Source organism: Panthera leo, chromosome A1, assembly GCF_018350215.1.
Source record: "Panthera leo isolate Ple1 chromosome A1, P.leo_Ple1_pat1.1, whole genome shotgun sequence".
Taxonomy (NCBI): Eukaryota; Metazoa; Chordata; class Mammalia; order Carnivora; family Felidae; genus Panthera; species Panthera leo.
In genome coordinates, this window is record NC_056679.1 from 7,893,898 (window position 1) to 7,915,942 (window position 22,045).

The 22,045-nt window shown below is 44.7% G+C and overlaps 1 protein-coding gene across 1 annotated transcript in view; it reads right to left on the minus strand.

Annotated features, from left to right (window-relative positions):
* FLT1 (fms related receptor tyrosine kinase 1) overlaps positions 1-22,045 on the minus strand; it is a 171,858-nt gene that overhangs the window by 125,267 nt on the left and 24,546 nt on the right. Inside the window, exons 2-3 of the mRNA XM_042939838.1 lie at positions 20,372-20,468; positions 19,743-19,969 (exon numbers count right to left, since the gene is read on the minus strand). Of these exons, the coding sequence (XP_042795772.1) occupies positions 19,743-19,969; positions 20,372-20,468 (324 nt within the window). The remainder of the gene's footprint in view (positions 1-19,742; positions 19,970-20,371; positions 20,469-22,045) is intronic.

Below are 22,045 nucleotides of genomic sequence, written 5' to 3' on the forward strand. Positions count from 1 at the left end.
GCCTTTGAATTTCTCCTTTCCTTTTGTCACTTTGGGTCGCCCAAACGCTTGAATTTTACTACAGCTATTGGCCTTTAAAATCCAATACCCATACCAGCTCTGGGCGCACTACGGTTCTGTTCAAAACTACAGTGAATTGCGTCCGTTCCAACACAATGCAAGACACATCATTTGTATCAAGTCAACAGCAGCATTGAAATCCACTGTGTTTGCAAATCGGCTGATGACTGCGGATACACACACACGCGCGCACACACACACGCACACAATATGCTCTGGGCTTATTAATAGTATATACTTCCTCTGCAATTTGCTTCAAGGAAGGGCCAAGAATGAACTTGCCTGACATATTCTAATACAAACATTTTTTGTTTTGTAGGACCATAGATACAGAAGAGGTCACGGTTCCATTAATATCACCAGTAAAACCACTTACAACTCCCATAGGACGCATTTGTCTTTGTCACAAAATTAAAAATGACTTCTAAACCCCGCCAGCACTGCAGAGTGGTTTCCTGAGGCCAAATTGGCTGGTTGTCGAGTGAGGAAGAGCTGCTCCAAAGATTGTCGGTGTTCTGGCAGTGCAGACATGCTGTCACCAGGGACTCGCGCCGACGCACAGCTAGGTAGAGGTCATGCCACCCTCCCCTCTCTGAGCCCTCAGAGCTCAAAGCCATGAGAGGAAACTGGCACAGAATAGGAGGTTTTCTCATCCAATGCGAGTATCTGGGCTACCTCCTTCAGGACAACAAGCGGGCTCGGACACAGAGAAAGATCAACCAGGGACCCTTGCTCTGAATGGTATTACATCTATTTTTTAAATGGGTTTTTTATTCATTCCACTCCATCCCCACCGGCATCGCCTGGGAGTTCTTCCGCTGGGTTTGGAGCAAGCAAATGACTCAAAAAATTCAAGGAAGCTCGGCAGAGTTGGAGAGGAGCTCAAAAGTAAATATCTTATTTCCGAGCACCTTCTCATTTGTATGATTTTTATGAGATTTTTCCTAATTTCCTTTCATTTCAGTTTCCTTACCTCTAATTCCTGGTCATGAGGACGCCTCATTATTTTAAAGGAGGATGTGATTTTAATTGATTGAGGACAAAGTGAGGAGGATGAACCAATCCCATGAAAAGGGCTCCAACTAGACACAGGAGTCTTCATATCACACGGATCCTTCATATTGTGGACCATACTTAGTGCCCAAGGAGAGTCGGTTGATCAGGAAAATATTTCATTTGAAAGATGAGCAAAAAAAAAAAAAAATTGTGGGGCCGGGGGAGGCAATTCCCACACTGACTTATAGGGCCCACCAAAGCCTTTGCAAATTCGAAGCAGAGCTTTGGAGAAACCAGAAGAAAGCCGAAGTTGCTATACTAATATTAGATAAAATATACTCTAAAACAAGAAATGTTGCTAGAGATAAAGAAGGATACTTTATAATAAGAATGGGGTCAATGTATCAGGAAGATATAATTATAAACATATGCAACTAACAACAGAGTACCAAAATACAGGAGGCAAAAACTGACAGAAACGAAGACAGAAATAGACAACTCAACAATCATAGATGAAAATCTCAATATCCCACTTTCAATAATGGCAGAACAACTAGACAGAAAATAAAAGAGGACTCGAACAACACTACTAACCAACCAGACCAAACAGACACCTGTAAGAGATTCATCGCAGTAGTATATACATTCTTCTCAAGTACACAGCGAACATTCTCTAGGATAAATTGTATGCTAGGCCATGGAACAAAACATGGATAAAAGGATAGGAATAAGACAAAGCGTGTTTTCCAACTACTGTGGAATGAAAACAGAAATCAGTAACAGCAAGAAACTTGGAAGGAGCACACATTAAACAACACATTCCTAGCCAGCAAATGAAGCAAAGAAGAAATCAAAAGGGAAATTAGTAAATACCTTGAGATGAATGAAAATGAAGACATCACATTCCAAAACTTATGGGATGGAGCTAAAATTTATAGCTGTGTTGAGGAAAATTTATAGTTGTATGCCTACAACTTGAAAAAGGAGTAAGAGATCTCAAACCAATAACCCACTCTTCCACCTTAGAACTCTAGGGAAAGAACAGGAGACTAAATCGAAAGGGAGCAGAAGGGAGGAAAGAATGAAGATTAGAGTAGAAATTAATGAAATAGAGAACAGAAAAACAATAGAGCAAAATCCGTGAAACCGAGAGCTAGTTCTTTGAAAAGATGAACAAATTGGAAAATCTTTAAACAGACAAACCAAGGCAAGAAAAAGAGAAGACAAATCAATAAATCAGAGATGAAACAGTAGGCATTACTAAATGTCTAAATTACTAAAATAAAAAGCATTATAAAGGAACATTGTAATTGTTTGCCAGTAAGTTCGATAACATGAAATGGACAAGTTCCTACAAAGACATGCATTACAGAAACTAACTCAACGAGAAAGAGACCACCCAAATAGACCCATAGTAAGTAAAGAGATTGAATTAGTAACGAAAATATTACCAACAAAGAAAGCCCAGGCCTAGATGGCAAGAGAATTTTATCAAACATTTAAATAACTAACACCAATTCTTCAAAAAACTTTTCTAAAACAGAAGGGAAAGCTTCCCAATTCATTCGACAAGGGTAGTGTTACCCTGATACCGAAACCAAAGATATCACAAGGAAACCACAGATCAGTATCTTTTGTGAATGTGGACACAAAAAAACCTCAATAAAACACTAGCACATTGAATATATATACAGAGACTTATACATCATAACTAAGTGGGATTTGTTCCAGGAATGCAAGACTGGTTTAATATCCAAAAATCAACATCGTTAATATACCATATCAGTAGAATAAAAAGCAAAAGGCACACGATCATTTCAATAGATGCAGAAAAACATTTGACAAAATCCAAACCCCTTTCATGATAAAAACACTCAACAAACCGGTAATAGAAAAGAACTTCCTCAACCTGCTAAGGGCGTCTGCAAAAACAAACAAACAAACAAAACAAGACAAAATAAAACCTAACAACCAACAACCAATGTCATACTAATGATGAAATACTGGATGCTTTCCCCTTAAGATTAGGAGCAAGGCAAGGTCACTATTTCGATTCAACATTGCACTAGAGGCTCAATGGCTATCATAAATAATGCAATATCCTAGCCAGCACAATTAGGCAAGAAGAAGAAAAAATAAAAGGCACCCATATTTGAAAAGAAGAGGTAAAATTTTGTTTTCAGATGACATACTCTTCTATTTAGAAAATCCTAAGGAATTCACTAAAAAAAAACTATTAGAACAGTAAATAAGATTGCAGGATCCAAGATCAACATACAAAAATGAATTGTATTTCTATATACTTGCAATGAACAATCTGAAAATGAAATTAAGAAAACAATTCCCATTTATAACAGCATCAAAAAGAACAAAGTACTCAGGAATATGTTTAGCACAAGAAGTGTAAAACTTATACTTTGAAACTATAAAAACATTGTGGAAAGTAATTAAAAGATATAAATCAATTTTTGAAGCATCCCATGTTCATGGATTGATATTAAGATGGAGCCAAAGTATGGAAAGAACCTGAATGTCCCTGACTGATGAATGGACAAAGAAGATGTGGTATATGTATATATATATATATTTTTTTTCCAGTGGAATATTACTCAGCGATGAAAAAGAACGAAATCCTGCCATTTGCAACAATGTGGATGGAACTAGAGAGTATTATGCTAAGCAAAATAAGTCAGTCAGAAAAAGATATATGATTTCACTCATATGTGGAATTTGAGAAACTCAAATGGACATAGGGGAAGGGAAAGAAAAATAAGATGAAAACAGAAAGGGAGGCAAACCATAAGAGACTTAAATACAGAGAACAAACTTAGGGTTGCTGGAGGGGAGGTGGGTGGGGCATGGGTTAAATGGGTGATGGGCATTAAGGAGGCACTTTCCAGGATAAACACTGGGTGTCATGTGTAAGAGATAAACCACTGGGTTCTACTAAAGCCCAGACAACAGTGTTTGTTAACTAGAATTTAAATTTTCAAAAAAGATGGCACTGTTCCCCAAATTATTCTATAGATTCCATGCAATCCCTATCAGCATTCCAGCTAACCTGACAAGCTGATTCTAAACTTCAAAACTGCGAAGAATCCAGAGCAGCCAAAATAATCTTGAAAAAGAAGACTAAAGTCGGAAGACTTTCACTTCTCAATTTCAGAAGTTACTCCTAAGCCTATAAATGACAGTGACTAAGACAGTGTGATACTGGCATAAGGACAGACACACAGATCAATGGAGTAGAACTAAGACTCCAGAAATAAGTCAATGAGTCTACAGTCAATTGAGCTTTGGCAAGGGTGCCAAGATCATTCAGTGGGAAAAGAATGGGCTTTCCAACAAATGGTGAAGTAACTTCACACGCAAGGAAATGGGGTTGTACTTTACATCATACCATATACAGATATTAACTTGAAATGGATCGAAGCCCTAAATGCTAAAACTAAAATTTTAAAACTTAAAAAGAGCCACAGAGGTAAATCTTTGTGATCTCAGCTTTGGTTGGGTTCTTACATACCATACAAGCAACAAAAGAAAAACAATAGATGAATTGTGCTTCATCAAAATTTACAACTTTTGTGCTTCAAACAGTACTATCAAGAAAGTGAAAAGAACTCACGGAATGAGAGAAAATATTTGCAAATTATAGATCTGATAAGGGATTTGTATCTAGAATATCTAGAATATGTTTATACATATCTAGAATATATTAAAACCTAGACATATATATGTATCTACAACATACAGCACAATATTTTATGCCTAGGTGATATTAAATATAATTATATAAAATTTATTAATATAATAAAAAATTGAGGCACTCTTACAACTCATTAATAAAGATAAATAGCCTAATGAAAAAGGCTATTTTTGGGGCGCCTGGATGGCTCAGTCTGTTGAGCGTCCGACTTCAGCTCAGGTCATGATCTCACGGTCCATGAGTTCAAGCCCCATGTCGGGCTCTGTGCTGACAGCTCAGAGCCTGGAGCCTGCTTCGGATTCTGTGTCTCCCTCTCTGTCTCTCCCCCTCTCCCCTCATGCTCTGTCTCTCTCTCTCTCTCTCTCTCTCTCTCTGTCAAAAATAAACATTAAAAAATTTTTGAAGAAAGAAAAAGGCTATTTTTTCACAGCCTGGAAAAAGGCTCTGAATAGACATTTCTCCAAAGAAGATACACCAGTGGCTAAGAAGCACAAGAACAGATGCTCAACATCATGAACCGTCAGTAAAATTCAAATCCAAACTACAACAAGATCCTGCTTCATATCCAGTAGGATGGCAACGACAACAGTAACAACAACAATAAAACAACCCACACTAACAAGTACTGGCCAGGATCTGGAGAAACTGGAACGCTCCTGTACTGTTGGTGGGAAGGTAACATGGCGTAGCCACTTCGGAAAAACAGTCTGCCATTTCTTCACGTGGTTGAACGTAGAATTACCATATGACCCGGCAATTCCTCCCCTCGGTATCTTCCCAAGAAAATGAAGACTTATGTCCGCACAAAAACTTGTATACGAATGTCATGGCCAAAAGGTGGGAACAACTCAGATGTCCACGCACTGATAAATGGAGAGCTAAAAGGTGGCAGATCCATACAGCGGGGTGCCATCCAGGCAACAAAAAGAAATGAAACGCTGACACGTGGTACAACGTAACGTGGATAAGCTTTGAAACGTGCTGAGTGAAAAAAGCCAGCATATATTTACATATTTAATGACAAAATGCCACGCATTTCGTTATTCTCTTTATATGAAATATCCAGACGAGGCAAACCTAATCAGGACAGAAGCAGATTAGTGGTCGCTTCGGGCCAGGAGGGAAGGAGGGATAAAGGGTGATATTTCTGAAATTCAGTCAGTGGAGCGTCCAACTTCCGCTCAGGTCATGATCTCACGGTTCCTGACTTCGAGCCCCACGTGGGGCTCTGTGCTGACAGCTCAGAGCCTGGAGGTTTCTGCCAGTTAGGTCAGATACGGTACACGGATCTTTCTGTTACAGCAAGGCAAATCCAGAAAGCTCCTCATGTTCCAGACTCAAGCTGCTATCCTAAACTTTCAACGATTTTTAAATGTATTATGCGTGCGGCACAAAATAAGAAACGCCTCGGTTTACAAAAGCTCTTTCCTGACTACCTTTCTTCAGAAGAGAAACAGGTTTTGCCTGGTCTCACATCGAGGCCCCACTGACCTAATTACAGCAGCTAACTGGATATAGCAAGAGAGGAGAAAAGGGCAAGGGTTAGAAAGGAGAGAAGAGAACACAGAAGACAGTCCACCCTTGTTCCTTCCTCTTCCGTTTCCATGAACTTGCTCTTTGAAACATGGGTGGCTAGCTGTAGATCAGCGTAATCAACCACCTCTCAGCCCAGTGTCCAGCACTGGCTGGACAGAGCCAGCTAATGTTTCTGGAGAAGACGTCAGGAGCAGCAAGAAAAAAGGTGAAATCAGGACACATCACGTACCCAGCACTGTGCGTAAAGCACAGTCTGTGAACTCAAGGTCCTTATGCTGTAGTCTAGCTGTATGGTCAAGGCACATGCTTCTCCCACACAGACGTGCTCAGACTGACTACAGGAAAAAGTACTAAATGCTGCCTTAAAGGAGAATGGGAATATCATTCTTTAAAAACCACAGCTACGATCTAGATAAGTTAGTTGAAGATCTAAACAAGAGTGGAGCGCTGGGTAGATGGAAATCTCGACCCGACCACAAGATCAAGGCAGGCCAAGGTCTCAGGCTTCCCCCGCGCCCTGGAACCCCGCTCACTGGGTGTTCACACCGAGCTGCTTAGCGGATTTTGGGGTTCACCGAATGAGTGACCTTTGTCAAGCTCTTCATCTTCATCAACTGTAGCATCCCAAAAAGAAAAGGAAAAGAGAAGGACAGAAAAGATGGTAAGAAGGAAGAGAGGAAGAGTGGGGAAGGAAGGAAGGGAGGGAGGGAGGGAGGGAAGGAGGAAAGGAGGGAGGGAAGGAAGGAAGGAAGGAAGGGAAGAAGGAAAGATGGAAGGAAGGAAAGAAGGAAGGGAGGGAGGGAGGGAGGGAGGAAGGAAGGAAGAAAAGAAAGAAAGATGGAAGGAAGGACGGACAGATGGAAAGATGGAAGAAAGGACAGACGGCAGGAAGCAAGGAAAGGAATGAAATGGAAATGAAGGAGAGAGGAGAGGAAAAAACAAGGAGCTCTGAAGGACTACTGTGACTCTTTCTTCTACCGCCAAGATCTTGGCCATGGTCCCAAGTCCTATTATTCCCAGTTCTACCTCTGAATCATCAGTTGCAAAACTGTTAACAGGCTTTTACGATATCCTATCCCAGTCTCTCATGTTAAAGAAGAGGAAACAGAGGCCCAGAGAGGAGAGGCCTTCCCACAAGCACAGGAATAATATTAATGGCTGAGCCAAAACTGGATTCGGGTTTCCTGATTCTAGACTATTCTCTCTCCACCAAATCAAAATCTGGCCCTAACCCTCCTGAATGACTCAGGAGCAACACCACCTTCAAATACCCACCTCAATGGGAGAAACGGTGGCACAGAGGAGGGGTAACACGGATCTTCTGACAGAAGTTAAAAATACAAAACAAGAGACTGGTAAGTAATTCTCACTATTAAAATCCAGCTGAGTTAGCGCTCTCTGATGTAAGGTGCCAGCGCCCCTGTGGTCATCTCTGTGACAGCCCCGTCCCCACCCAGGGCGGTCAGAGAAAGCCCTGTTTTACCAGGGCTGGAAATCCTGCCAAGGGTACAGCCAGCAAGTACAGGGGGAGCTCGGCCACAGGCCTCTCCAGCCAGGACACGGGTTCTCCCAGGGGGCAGCTATCGGGCTAACGTTCCTTCCACAGTCGAGGGCACAGGGAGTCAGCAGCCAGGGCTCTGTTCACATCCTACGCGGGCAACCTGTGCCACCACGGGGCTCTCCGGCCACAGCCTCCTCATCTAGGAAACGCAGCAAGCACTCTCCCACACCCACACTGATGATCTGTCGTTCACTGACTTGAAAGGTTCCCACTGGGCGTCGCACAGTGACATCCCTCTGGTGGCCGGGCAGGGGAGACAAACGAACGGAGCAGCAGGATGAGAGACAGTGAGAAAGCTGGCCGTTGGGCGCGTGGGGACCAGGTCTGAGAGAGGCAATCCTTGCTCGGGGTGGCCGGCGGTTGCCAAGTGGAACAGGGGCCAGGATGGCTAATTTCCAGTTTGCAAAGACAAGTAGGGAATCGGGTTTTGATGCGAAGTCCTCTAATTATTAAATATTGGCAGCCAAAAGCACCGTGCCTGCCAGTCAGAACGTATGTCGGCTGAATGTGGCCCCCACGCTTGCAGTCCGCAATCCTGTGCCACGCTGCACCTCCCCGCCCCCCCCCCCCCAGCTCTGGTTTACATTGCACACAAAGCCCTGAGGGGGCTGGGACAGAAGCCCGGGCAGGGTCATGTTGGAAAAGAGCGGGGGCTTCAGAATCACCCCGATCTGGGTCCAAAGCTGGACGTGCGCCACCTCGAGCACCGTATCAGATTTCTGCAACTTTTCTGTAAAAGGCGACCTACGATGGAATTTATTCCAGTGGGCTGTTTGTACGAAGCACATAACGAACCTGAGCCACATGTCGGTAAGTGACAGCGACACATGCCAAGTCCCCGGTGAGCCTCAACAGCGGAAGGACGCTGAGGCATCGTCTCGTCCAAACCCACCCAGTGAGCACCTGCCCTATGTTTGAATAGCCAGACACACGGGGAACTCACCACGTCCCGAGACACTTCATTTTGGACAGCTTTGGACGTTAGAAAGTGTTTCCTTATGTCAAGCTGAAAGCTGCCTATCTTGACTTCTTTCATTCTTAGATAGCAGTTCTGTCATCTAGGGTCATAGAGCTGAAGAAGCTTGGTCTCTTCCTCATATAAGAAAACTTTGGGGGCGCCTCGGTGGCTCAGTCGGTTAAGCGTCCGACTTCGGTTCAGGTCATGATCTCACGGTCCGTGAGTTCGAGCCCCGCATCGGGCTCTGTGCTGATGGCTCAGAGCCTGGAGCCTGCTTCAGATTCTGTGTCTCCCTCTCTCTCTGGCCCTCCCCCTGTCCATGCTCTGTCTCTGTCTCAAAAATAAATAAAAACATTAAAGTAAATTTTTTTTAAAAAAAGAAAACTTTGAAAGAGGCTATCACATAGTGCCTCCTATTTTCCCCCGTGCAATTCTTTACCTCTTCAAACATTTCAGTTCCTTTCTCGGGTTGTTCCTTGCCAGCGAAGATCATAAAGTCATCCAATTATTTAAAGCCCCCAACCCTTTGAGGCGGGTGCCCATTTTACAGATGGTGACAATGCAGTTTAGAGGGGTCGAGCAACTTGCTTAAAATTCCCGTTTTCATGGTCCGTCCTGAAGCACAAACTAAACGGCAAGACGGGCACCGCCTTTATTCTGAATGCCACGTATTTACTAACGCAGCCTGAGACTGGATTCATTGCCTTGGCCGATGTGGAGTCTCCCTCGTGCGCGCTCGTTCAGCCACAGCCTCCCCCAGAAGGCCCTAGGGCGGCCAGTGGGTTTTGCAAGCCACACATAGTCCTTTACACTAATTACTGTCACATCTCATTTTGTTAATCCCAGCTCGCTATTCTGTCTGCAGGAGACTTCTTGGATCGTGATGCCGTCACATGACAGGTGAGTTTTTGCTCCCAAGATTTTACTCATTTGCTCAGCATGCCCTCAATTTCCTCCTCCAAGTCCGGGAGGTGAGGTAAGGCTAGCGTAACTGAAAAATCCCACATGTGTCTCTTTTATTTGGCGAACATTCTTGAGCACTTCCCGTCACTGGACCCTGCACCGGGTGCTTAAGCTCGCACTGTCAGCCCTGGTCCTCCCAGAGGCTGGGGTGAGGGGGGGGTCCCATGTGAAAGGAATGTTCCAAAGCTAGTTCGGGGGACCCTGAGGAGGTTTCCAGAATGGGGGGAGGGTGTTTAAGTTGAGACCTGCTGGTACAGAAGAGCTGGAGGGAGGCATGGGAAGGCGGGGCAGGGGGAAGCACCCCAGGCAGAAGGTCCCTAGTCTGTGTTCCTTGGCTCATCATAACCTATTTCATTTGCTCGAACAATTCCCGGCCCCTTGAGAGTTGAGGGCCTCATCTCTGTGATTTCTACTCTGCCCAGCATGCCGCCTTTCACACAGAGTAATTACTGCCAATTGATCCTCCTAAGTGCAGGCACAGGGCTGTGTCTATTATCTCATTTAATCTCCTAATGACCCCAGAAGTAATACTCTTCCCATCTTACAGGCAAGGAGGCTGAGGCTCAGCAGCTGGTCGAATGAACAACAGGAGTCGTCACAGTACACACGCAGATGGTCCACACGGCAGGCCCAATGCTAAAACTCAATGTTTCACCCTCACCTCGCAAGTTCACGGGTACGACCTCTCGACCGTTGGAGGTGGGGAAGGGCAAGCACTTTCCTGCCTTCTCTACCATGTACTACATGCGGGACTTGTGGCAGCAAGTTCCCTGGCCCTTCTGCGAAATGGGGACGAGAATGACAGCGTCACTCACAGGGCTTCACCATACGCGAAGTGGTTAGCATGGCGTCCAGCAGGGTAAGACCTCGGGGTTAACGATCGTTCTTACTAAGGAATTCGTCCAAAGTCAAAGACTTAGCCGGAATCAGAACAGGGATTTGAACCTAATTGGAATCCGAGCATGTCATTGACATGGTGGACGTGTGATGAGGGAAAGCGGGGAGGGTGTTTACGGTCCCAGTAAGTCACCGATTTCTAGGTAGCACCATCGGTGAGCCACGAGGATGCCCAGGCAACCCAGAAAGCATGCCACAGACGACCAAACAACGGATCTTTTCAAGAGTAAAGGAAAACTTAAGAGTATCAGACCTGCAAGGACCATAAAGATCAAAACAGATCTTCTCTTGGTCTCCGGGCAGGGCAGGCATTTTGTTATCATTGTTAAAGAACGTTACAAAATGTCAGAAACTTAAAGCCTTTTCAGCTTAAGGGGATTTCTCCTTGAAAAAGTCCCTTGCTCGTTTTTCTTAAAAGATTACTTAAAGGAGATTTTTAAAAATCCTTAAAACCATAAAGTTTTGAGGTACTGTTTTCCACGCTTCTTCACCGTAGAAGGAAAATGACAGGGTATGGTCAGTTTTATTGCCTTTGGACTTCACTGCCATCCTGAGATTTCACGATCGTACCTCAATCGTTAACGTCTCGAAGTCTTAGGTTGTGTCCAAATGGCTCATTCGAGACTATGTTCATTCTGATTATTTTTTAGTATTTATGTAGCTGGACTCAAGGCCTGGTGATACCCAAGTGTGCAGTTGTTAGCAAAGCTTAGCAGGCCGGCATGCCCATATTTTCTGGTAGGGAGCCTAGGGAGTGTCGGGAAATGCTCTCTTTCTGAAGGAACGGCCCAAACTCTTGGCAGGTACCATCAAGTGCTCAGGCCGAATCCCTAGGAATATGCTAGGTGAACCCAAGGTCTGGGGCAGGGGCTAAGAGAATGCAATGCTCTCGACTATCAACAGAGCTACCAACATGAGTGGCTTCTATCCCAGTCACATGCAAGTGTTTTCTATGGCCAAAGACCCTTGGCGTCTAATGACAAAAATGTTTCTAGAAAGGAAATGTGAAATGTCAGGGCTTAAAGATACCAAGAAGGCCTTCTATCAAAATTTCACATAGCTGGAAAGGAGAATGGATAAGAGTTAAGTTACTCTTCTCTAAACTCTCTCCATGTGGTCCTAATCAGCTGTCCCCAGTGATGGATAGAATGGATAATCTCCTTCATGCTTGGGCCCTAGAGGGAGTACAGACCTAGGGTGTAGAGGGGTCTGTTTCCCAAGGAAAAAATTCTGCCATTCCAATCAACAGTGTCATCAGTGTATATTTTAAATCCTAGAAATATTTCCTTCCCTTTTTACACAACCTCATCAAAATGAAAAAAAGAAAAAAAAAAAAAAAACCAACCGGCCAAATCTGACCTTGCGCTAGATTTCTGATGAAGCTGTATGCAGAGACAGGCCAGAATGTTCCCAGGAATTCCTTAAAGAAGATCATTTGTGGTAGAATTCTAGAAATGCAAATGAGCCTGAAAGTGTTATCATTTTTTGGAAGCCCACCTGGGTTTCCAGGAGGCCGAGAGCCCCAACTTTGTTCACCCCAATGTGATCATCTGTCTCCTGAACAAACACATGAGGCAACGATGTTAAAATGGCAACAAATGAAAACTGACTTTTAAAGCTGGAGATGCCCTTCAACATTAACCAAGCAATAACAGATAATGTCATAGATTTTTGCCAGGAAATCCAGACCTAAAGAATTCAGCCGGCTAGTCCGGGTAAGAGTTTTGTTTGTCAGAGTCGGTCTCTGAATTTTCTTTCGTTCTACAGAATGTAAACTGTTTAAGCCTCTCTCCCCTTGGAGGAGAATTCTGACGAAGAGGAACGGGATTTTCTCTTTAAAGTTTCTCTCACGAAAACATGCCAGCGATTCCACTGAAAGGATTTTAGAAGCTCTGAGAGTCTGTCCGGCCCCGCGATGCCCTCCCCGCGCATCACGGTCCTGGCCCGCACCGCGCGGTGGATCTGACCGGGCAGGCCAGAGGACGCAATCCCAACAGCCTTTGCGCGTGCCACCTTTCAAATGTTGTCATCGCCGCGGGGGAAAGGGTGGAAGCCACGAGGCTCCGTAAGTAAATCTGCATGCAGACCGCTACTGTTTTCACTGATGTCCCTGCGTGTAAGGGCAGCTCGGCTGGTTGGATTGGCCACACCAGGAGAGCAAACTGGGCAACAAATGCCAACTGCCCAGACATCACCCGGCTAAGCTGTGTCACCTGAGCAGCCGGTGAGGGACCCGCTGTGCGTGAGACCCGGGTAGGAACCCAATGGAGGGCAGTGTTAGAACAGAACATCCACGCTTCACGGGACACTGGCACGGGGGACTCAAGAAGGACCGTTGAAGATTCGTCTTCACTCCTTAGAAAGACCCACTCTTTGGGCACCTGGGTGGCTCAGTCAGTTAATTGTCCGACTTCTGCTCAGGTCCTGATCCCGTGGTTTGTGGGCTCGAGCCCCGTGTCAAGCTCTGTGCTGATGGCTCAGAGCCTAGAGCCTACTTCACATTCTCTCTCTCTCTCTCTCTCTCTCTCTCTCTCTCTGCCCCTCCCCCACTCATGCCATCTCTCTCTCAGAAAATAAAGGTTAAAAAACATTTTTTTTAAAAGACCCACTTTTGAACAACAGTTGTTCTCGAAGAAAGTTAAACCTGTGCATCTTAAAATGCTCCCAAATCTATTTTGGGTCACGGTCCTAGCCCAGGGGGGCTCCAAAATCGTTAAGACCCCTGACCTTTGCTCTCCGTGCCTCCCACAGAACAGGCGACGGGGCCTTGCACGGAGCAGATGTGTGACCCACGTCTGCAGATCACCTCCGTCTGCCAACGGCCCCTCCGGGGTCACACCGATTTGCGGGAGATGCGTTTCGGGAACGCGGTGACTGTCCTGTACAGGAGCACCCAGCAGCGGGGCAGTCACATCCACGGGAGGAGAGCGGTTCTCTCCACGACGGAGCTGTCCCCACGCCTCTGCGTCAGCACTGTGCAAAAAACACCGTCGTGCTTATAACTGGTGCTGTTTCCCTAAACACAAAGTATAGGGATGACCTACGCTGTCTACACTAGCTAACACTTTACTAAGTTTACTTGCTTAAACTTGGGGAAGTTTGAAATTTTCAACTGACTCTACTGAGCTCCATAATAAGACATACATTTTACATTAGACTCTTTAAACTTTTGTTTCCGTTTGATCCACATATGCGCACAGACACACACACGTAAAATACGAGTGTGTACATGTGTGTATGCGTACGTGCATCACATGGAAACAAAAGTTTTATTTAAAAGTTTCCCTATGGGGTGCCTGGGTGGCTCAGTCGGTTAAGCGTCCGACTTCAGCTCAGGTCACGATCTCGCGGTCCGTGAGTTCGGGCCTTGCGTCAGGCTCTGGGCTGATGGCTCAGAGCCTGGAGCCTGCTTACGATTCTGTGCCTCCCTCTCTCTCTCTGCCCCTCCCCCATTCATGCTCTGTCTCTCTCTGTCCCCAAAATAAATAAACATTAAAAAAAAAATTAAAAAAAAAAAGTTTCCCTAAATAACGCTGACCCTTGCGTCTTGCAATATACTTGGATATTTTCCATTCTATTCTGCTTTATTGTTACTGTTTTAATGCCGATTACAACCCATTAATTTGCTTCCACAGACCATTAGCAGGTTGGGATGTACGTTTTAAAAAGCTCTGACCACACCTGGGTGGCTCAGTCGGTGAGGCAGCCGACTTCGGCTCGGGTCATGATCTCTTCCTGGTCCGTGAGTTCGAGCCCCGTGTTGGGCTCTGTTTTGACAGCTCAGAGCCTGGAGCCTGCTTCGGATTCGGTGTCTCCCTCACTCTCTGCCCCTCCCCTGCTCGTGCTCTGTCTCTCTCTTTCAAAAATAAATAAACATTAAAAATTTTAATAAAAAAATAAATTAAATAAAAAATAAAAAGCCCTGATCAACTTGGTAAATAGAGTGATGTCTCCTTCCCGTGTCGCGTGAGCTAGAACACAGCAGGGTAACGGAGCACTGTGCATGCAGCTGGCACCCAAACAGGTGACTCTTCCCAACAGGTGACAACACAAGGCTCTCCGGGATCAAGAGAAGTTTCTCTAAGGTCTATCTGTCGCTCAGAAAAACACTCTGAAACCAGCTTAGGCGATCACTCCTCAAAAGAAATTGAATTTGAAATTTAAAAAATTTTAAGAACGAGACAATCCACCGAACGACAATTAGTGTTGTCTGAAGTCAGCAGCTGAAACGCCAGGGTCGTGACAACACCCGGGGATCACCTGGATCCCCATCCTGGCTTGTCATTTTGTGAGCTCTGTCTCATGAAGGTCACTGAAGCTGCTCTCTCGTCCAGAAAAGGGAAGAAATAAGACCAGCATAGTTTATCTCAGAGATAATTATGTAAAAGCTCTTCAGGAAACTCTGAAGTTCTGTACAAACGAGTACATCGGGCTGTGCCCTAGTGACTCAGTCGGTTAAGCGTCGGTTAAGACGTTGGCTCAGGTCATGATCTCACGGCTTATGACTTCAAGCCCTGTGCCCTGCATCAGGCTCTGCGCTGACAGTATGCAGCCTGCTTTGGATTCTCTGTCTCCCTCTCTCTCTACCCGTCCCCCGACCCCCTCTCTCTCTCTCCCACTCTCAAAAATAAAATAACTCAAATGAGGGACGCCTGGGTGGCTCAGCTCTGGCTGTGCTGCCAGCTCAGAGCCTGGAACCTGTTTCAGATTCTGTGTCTCCCTCTCCCTCTGCCCCTTTCCTCCTTGTGCTCTCTCTCTCTCTCAAAAATAAACAAACACTTAAAAAATAAAAAAACAAGTAATTGGACCTTTCTCAGAATGTCTGTGCCATTAGTATTTTTATTTGCTGGGCGTCCCATAGCCAGGTAGAGCTTCTTCTCATTTTCCGTGAAGGCGTGATGATCATTCTCTCCCAGAGTATCTGGAAAATGCTTTTAAGTAATTTCTGTGCCCAACATGGGGTTCGAACTCACGATCCCAAGAGCGAGAGTCACATGCTCCACTGAATGAGCCAGCCAGGTGTCCCATCTCTCCCAGAATATCAGAGTCATTAGAACCTCTGCTACTTTTCAGTGATGTACCCAGCGTGTCTGATCTTTTTTTTTTTTTTTTTTTTTTTTACCTGAAATTAAGCTGCTATGCACGTCTCATGAGTTTTACACATAGGAGAGAACCAATGGAGAAAAAAAATCTGTTACGAAAATTCTCCACTTTGCTTTCATAGTCTCCGAGAGAAAAGCAATCAGGTAAAGAGAAGCAGGATAAAAAAAAGATGAGTTTCTTCTACAGGGAAGAGGTAGGAGATATTCACCCAGCAGGTAACACACGCACATCCATTTTTTCCCCCTTTTCCATTATAGTTTTTCAACAGAGGACATTATTCTTAAATAGCCCGGAAAGGCTCGGTCGTGGAGAGAGGAGGAATCCGGGCTGACTTCACAGTGTGGGGAACTCATCATGCTAAGTTCAAGGTCTTCCTAACTAAACCGGAGACGCTGACAACATATTAAATACTTCGGAGATGCCATGAAAAACTTCTGCTCCATTTTCTTACTTTATGGCCCCAACTCACATATTACCGTAAGAGTTTCAATGAAATCCTCCTTTTAGGAAAGGCTGAGCTGGAGCCAATTTCTTGTGTATACCCGCGGCAGAAAAGCCGTGCAAACGCATTCCTTCCTCTCTGCAAAGGGGGGGTGAACACCACCTAAGTAGCCCTTACATTACTAGTCATCTAGAAATCTTAGTTTGCAAGTAGCAAAGCATTGAAGGAGCGCTTTACAATTTGCTTTTCTTTGTGACCCAGAATTTTGTAGCTATAACTATGCGGGGAGTCTGGGTGGGGGGGGGGGGGGGGGGGGGAATCCATTCATTTTGCGGGAACAATTTTTTAAAAGGCATATAGTGTCTTTCAACTACTCCCACTCAGCAGTCATTTTATCAAGCCCAAGCCCAGGGTGTATCGGGAGAGGAGGATGACTGTCTTTGCATCGGTGTCATTTAGTGAGACAAAGCTCTCCCTGAGTATGGGTCCGGGAACGAGGTGCCCAGGTCCCCTCCGGAAATCCGAGGGTCTCTGACTGCTCTCCCTCACCCGCCACGACCTAACCACTCACCAAGGTCAACTGAATCCCTCCAACCCACCGACTCCTCCACTTCCCCGTGGCTGCCAAAGCGACCTGGGACCACCAGCTCTCCTGCCTCAGTGCACTCAACAACCCCCTCCCGGGTCTCCCCGCCTCTGTCTTGCCCTCTCTGGATGTCCTCCCACCACGGGGAGACTCGGAAGGGAAAAACCTGACTTCCTTACTCTGCTGCTAATACTCTTCTGGTCACTCCCCACGTAGCCTCAACGTGAAGTGGGTCTCAGGTCCTTCGCTTGGAAAACGAAAAGGAATGCTTCGAGGGGTGGTGGCAAGAACAAAATGGCACGACGCAAACAAACCCATCGGTTTAAACGCAAAGAAAATATAAACGTAAGGAGTTATTACGTTAAAGGAAATTGTAATTTACCAGACCATTCAGTAATTAAAGTACTTAAAGTTAATTACTCCAATAATTAAATTGATGTAACGTATTATGTCAGAGGCTTGGGGGATCTGAACAAGCTGTAATGCCAAAGTGGCAATGTTGATCTTTCTGTACACCACGTACGAGATGTGGTGTGCGAATCGGTGCCCAGTTGGGAAGGGGGAAGACTGCCGGTTACACAGCAGGGAATCAACAATGCCTACATAATGGTTTGGGTTATAATTCACATGCTGGCTTTCCACGGACAAAGCTACACGGCCCCGGTTCTTTTCCTTGGCACCCCATCGGACCACAAACCTAAGTCTCTCTCAAAAGATGTGTCTCACACCGTTTCTCGTCTTTAGAGAAAACCAAAATCAAATGCCAATATACATCTGCAGATGCTTCTCAGGAGAGAAGTCCTCCAGACAGAATAATGTGCTCTGAAGTAAACATTCAACAATAATAAATAAGTGACAACCAGTGAACGACTAGTGAGTAATCACAGCCGTGTATCAGGAACTGGTTGGAGTTTTCTTAATCCCAGAGACAATTCTGACTCATCAGAGGTAGGTTTCGTGCCCCCGAAAGAAATTAAACCTGCAACGGAGTATGCATTCCATTAACACGGAAGCATACGACTGCATTTTTTCAAAGGAATTGAAAAAACAAATGAAAATAGGAAATGCATAAAATGTTACACGATTTGGAAAAGTTACAATTGCTTCGTAAACTATATTGCAGCTACCTTGGACTTCAATGAAGCGTGTTACGAGATCAACGTCACTATCAGGAAAGACCACAAAACTGGTGTTACTATTCAGAGTACAGTTTAATAGGCGTGTAGGAGGTAAAAGTGAAAAGAGCTGAATGTTATTTTTTCGGAAAAAAATAAGACAGATGTTTTTGGGGTTGTTTTTTACCCATCTGAGTATCCGATTTGCAAGTCGGATTCTGATAAACCCACAGGAGAAAAAGTTTCTTAGGAGAATTTTAGTACGAATGAATCTCCTCCCATTCCTCTGGAGAGATGGGAATAAAAGCGTTTTCTTTCCTCCACGAGTGCCAGAAAGAACATAACATACTATGTGGAACTAGAAAAAGAGAACGGGTGGCCGGGTCCGTGACTTTTTTGCACCGCTATCAAAGGTTGTGTCTGCTTTTTCCATGGGCTGCAAAGGTACCTCTCTGGAAGTCTCCGGCCCTACTCTGCGCCGCTCCCCACTCCAGCATTTCCTGCCTGCCACCCTCACGTCCCTCCTGTGGGAAGTGGGCTGACTTCCCCAAGCCAAGATCCCAGACCTACTCCCCCCCTCTTACTTTGAAGTACATTTGCTCCATTCCTGTGATGGCAAACTGCTAGTAAGTTGTTATCTACCCCCTTGGAAAAGTGCAACATGTAAAAACAGGAGCAGAGAAGCAGCTGAGTCTCAATCAGGCTGATCAAAGCTAGAAAGATGTTACCGACTGTATCACACAACTGTTCTACTGTCTCCTAAAACTAGTTCTGAATCTGGGAGATCACATGTTATGCTCGGTAAAACACGGTCTAGTTGTCTCATTTCAAAGCTTAAAAAAAAAAAAAAAAAGAATCCTGCCCAAACTCGCTCCAATGCAAGGACTCACCAGAAGGCAGACCCACCATGTATATTTAGACTATCGACAGCAATGGTTGCTTGTTCGGTTTTTTAACTTGATTTTGTGCCAGATGCCAACTAATTTTGCTTCGCGTTCTCTAGAGCCTTGGGGGTTTGTTGTTGTTGTTGCTTAAATCCCACTCAACAAGTTTTGGAAATTGGTTGGAACTAAGCAAGGAAGAACAAAATGATGGGCCATTTTCCTTATTCTTTCTTGGGGACCCGTTTCTACCGTCAACGTATATTTCTTTAAGGATTTTGCATCTCTCGCCTCTGAGTATCACTTGGTTTGTTCGTTCTCCAAGGAGTGAAAAACAGTGCCACAAAAATTATAACTGGAAAACAATTCATTTTTACCTTTTGCCCATTCTACTACGGAATGATACACGCCAGCTCCTACTGTCATTACAATACTTGCTCGATGAACACGAAATAATTCAACATCATCAACTGGAAACAATTTTGTAACATTCAAGGGACATTAGCAACATTACCTTTGTAATTTAGTAGAAAGAACAGTATTTTACAATTCTGACACGTAAGAGAATACAGTTGTGTTAAAGGACAAAAGAAATCTTACATTCTATTTTGCTCTTAATTGAACTAAAATCTTGTCGCTCATTTATTGATCCAACTGTGCGACGGGCCACCCATTTACTCTCGGTGCTATGGATACGGCGGTGAACGAACTAGACAAGAGTCCCTCCTTGCAGGGAGCACATCATTGACTACCGGGCCTTGAGGATTGTGATTGAAGCGGACACTCAAGAAATGCACTGAAAATGCATTCCACCAGTTTCTGGGGGCAGAATCTCTTTCCTGGTTCATGTCCTTCACCACTAGGAATGCCCCCTTTCCAAGGGACCAGGGTGAATTTATATCTCACGGCAAACAGAATGTAGAAAACGGAGATCTTACCATTAATAAATATATAGATTGTAGATTCTGTTTTCTTCTTCTTTGAAGTGGGTGTAGATAGATATTTGCAGCTATAGAAGCCAGTGTGGTTTGCTTGAGCCATGTTCAAGGTCAGAGTACTGCAGAACTGTTTATCATTCCTTCCACAGGCAGATTTAGTTATGCTCAGCCTTTTGCTTTCCTTTCTCACTGTTTCAGGCAAAGACCATGAATGGGCTGCTTCCCCTCTGCAATCACAGATAAGGAAACACAACACAGTGAGGGCTGGGGCCAGGTCCCAAGCATCCATTTCGTTAGGAAGCGCTGTTCTGAGGGCCTTGAAAGGTGGTCATCTTCTGGACAGAGACACAACTTGGCGTTTAGAAAGCTTTTAAACAACTTGGAAGCAAAATGCAAAAAAAAAAAAAAAAAAAAAAAAAAGGCTAGGGGCATCCCTTCCGTGTCTCTCCTTGACCGAGTGAATCTCTCCTTATGAAGCTGGAGCATACAGCTCGCACTTTGCAGATCACAAGAGACCACTGAAGTCCCCACCTTTGTTCTCTGAGAGGCCACGTTTCTACTCCGCCAGGGAATGATTTTTGCATTAGGAAAGGCAACCAGGGTATCCCGGAACCAACACAGCCACTTACCTACATTTGAGATACAGTGTCTGGCCTGCTTGCATGATGTGCTGGGAGCCTTTTAAACTCAGTTCAGGACCTTTTAATTTCGAACCTGAACTAGATCCTGGAAAACAAATTTTGGAAATGTATTATTCACAAATTGCCTTCTCATTTTCCTTAAGTCCTATCTTTCCAAGAAGATCACTTCGAACCTTTACCTTGCTTGCCCGTGCAAAAGGGTACATGTCATATTAAATTCTTTTAACTCACAATTTTTTTCCAGTCCTAGCCTCATTCACATATATGCCCTATTATACCGGATGATTTAAGTAATATCCTAAAACCATTAAATTTAGAACATTAATAGATACATGCACGTTTCTAAATGCAGCCACATTAAGAATATAAAGTAGCATCAAAAACTCTCAGGATTAAATGTCAGTGTCCTTCAAAACTGAACTTCCACCCTGGTGGATAATCTGGTCGTACAGGCCTGGCTGATCTTTTTTTCTCAAATACAAAGTATACACACTTCCTGGGTTATAGACATACTTCAGTGATTAGTAAGGTCATGATATTTTGGGTGAGTCATTTCTCTTTCTGAACGAGTTTCCTCATTTGGAAAACCAATTATAGACCAAAATCGGTTTTAGAAGCCCTTGGTTTGTCTTACATAATCTCCAAGTTCCCTCTATAATGGAACAGAAAAAAGGAACTATTCACCTCTACGTGACATTCGACAAGCATACTTCATGGGGAATGTTGTGAGACAATGAAATAAGCCACACAAAAGTGCCTGGACATCTACACATCTCCATACAACACGATAATAGCATCCACCTGAGGGACTCTGTGTGCCACTAGCCAAGCCACCTCTCTCTCCAGACCTCAGTTCTCTTATCTGCAAACCGAGAGACTGGGCTAGATGACCTTGGGTATCTGACTCCATTTCTGACATCTCCAGTCCCATGAGCCTTGGAACCATTCGTGTTATTGGAGGGTGATCCTCTCCTGAAGCGGCGTTGGGCACTGACTCATCACAATAAATATCAAGAAGGATCTCTCCTGCCTCCTGCTCCCCCCCGCCCTCCCAGTGGAGGCAGCTGCAGATGCCTGGTAAAAGCAGGACATCGGGGCCCAGGATTAGCAGGGATAAGGGTTAGGGGGGTGGAGAATGGATATTCTTGGAGGAAAATTGGAGCCAATCTTGGAGCCAATCTTAAAAATATTTTTTCACTTAAGAAATAGGCTCACGCGGTGGAGTTCAAGATAGATGGCTGAGCCGAACAATCTTCTAGGTTTTCATGTCAGATCACAGATCAGGGAGATGAGATACACAGGTCAAACTCCACGGTTAAGGCTAGCGGTGCTCTCTAGCGTTACTCGTGGGTCCTATTATCGCAAAGAAAACTAGACTTAGTTAAAAGGCCTGCATTTGAAGCTTAAGTTCTCCACTTACTAAGTGCATGGTCTTGGCATTCTGTACTGTTGCTCCTTAGTATCCTCGTGTGTAAAACCGGAAAACCCATGACCTACCTTGCAGGCATGGCGTGTGGTTTCAGTGCTGTGTCATCTAAGTGGTGGGTGCTGCCTGACATGGGACAGATACCCAATCGCTGCCATCTCGCAGACTTGCTCTCCCCGACTTGTGTCACCGAGTATTATGTTGAGATGTAATTGCAGAGACATTACGTGAACTTA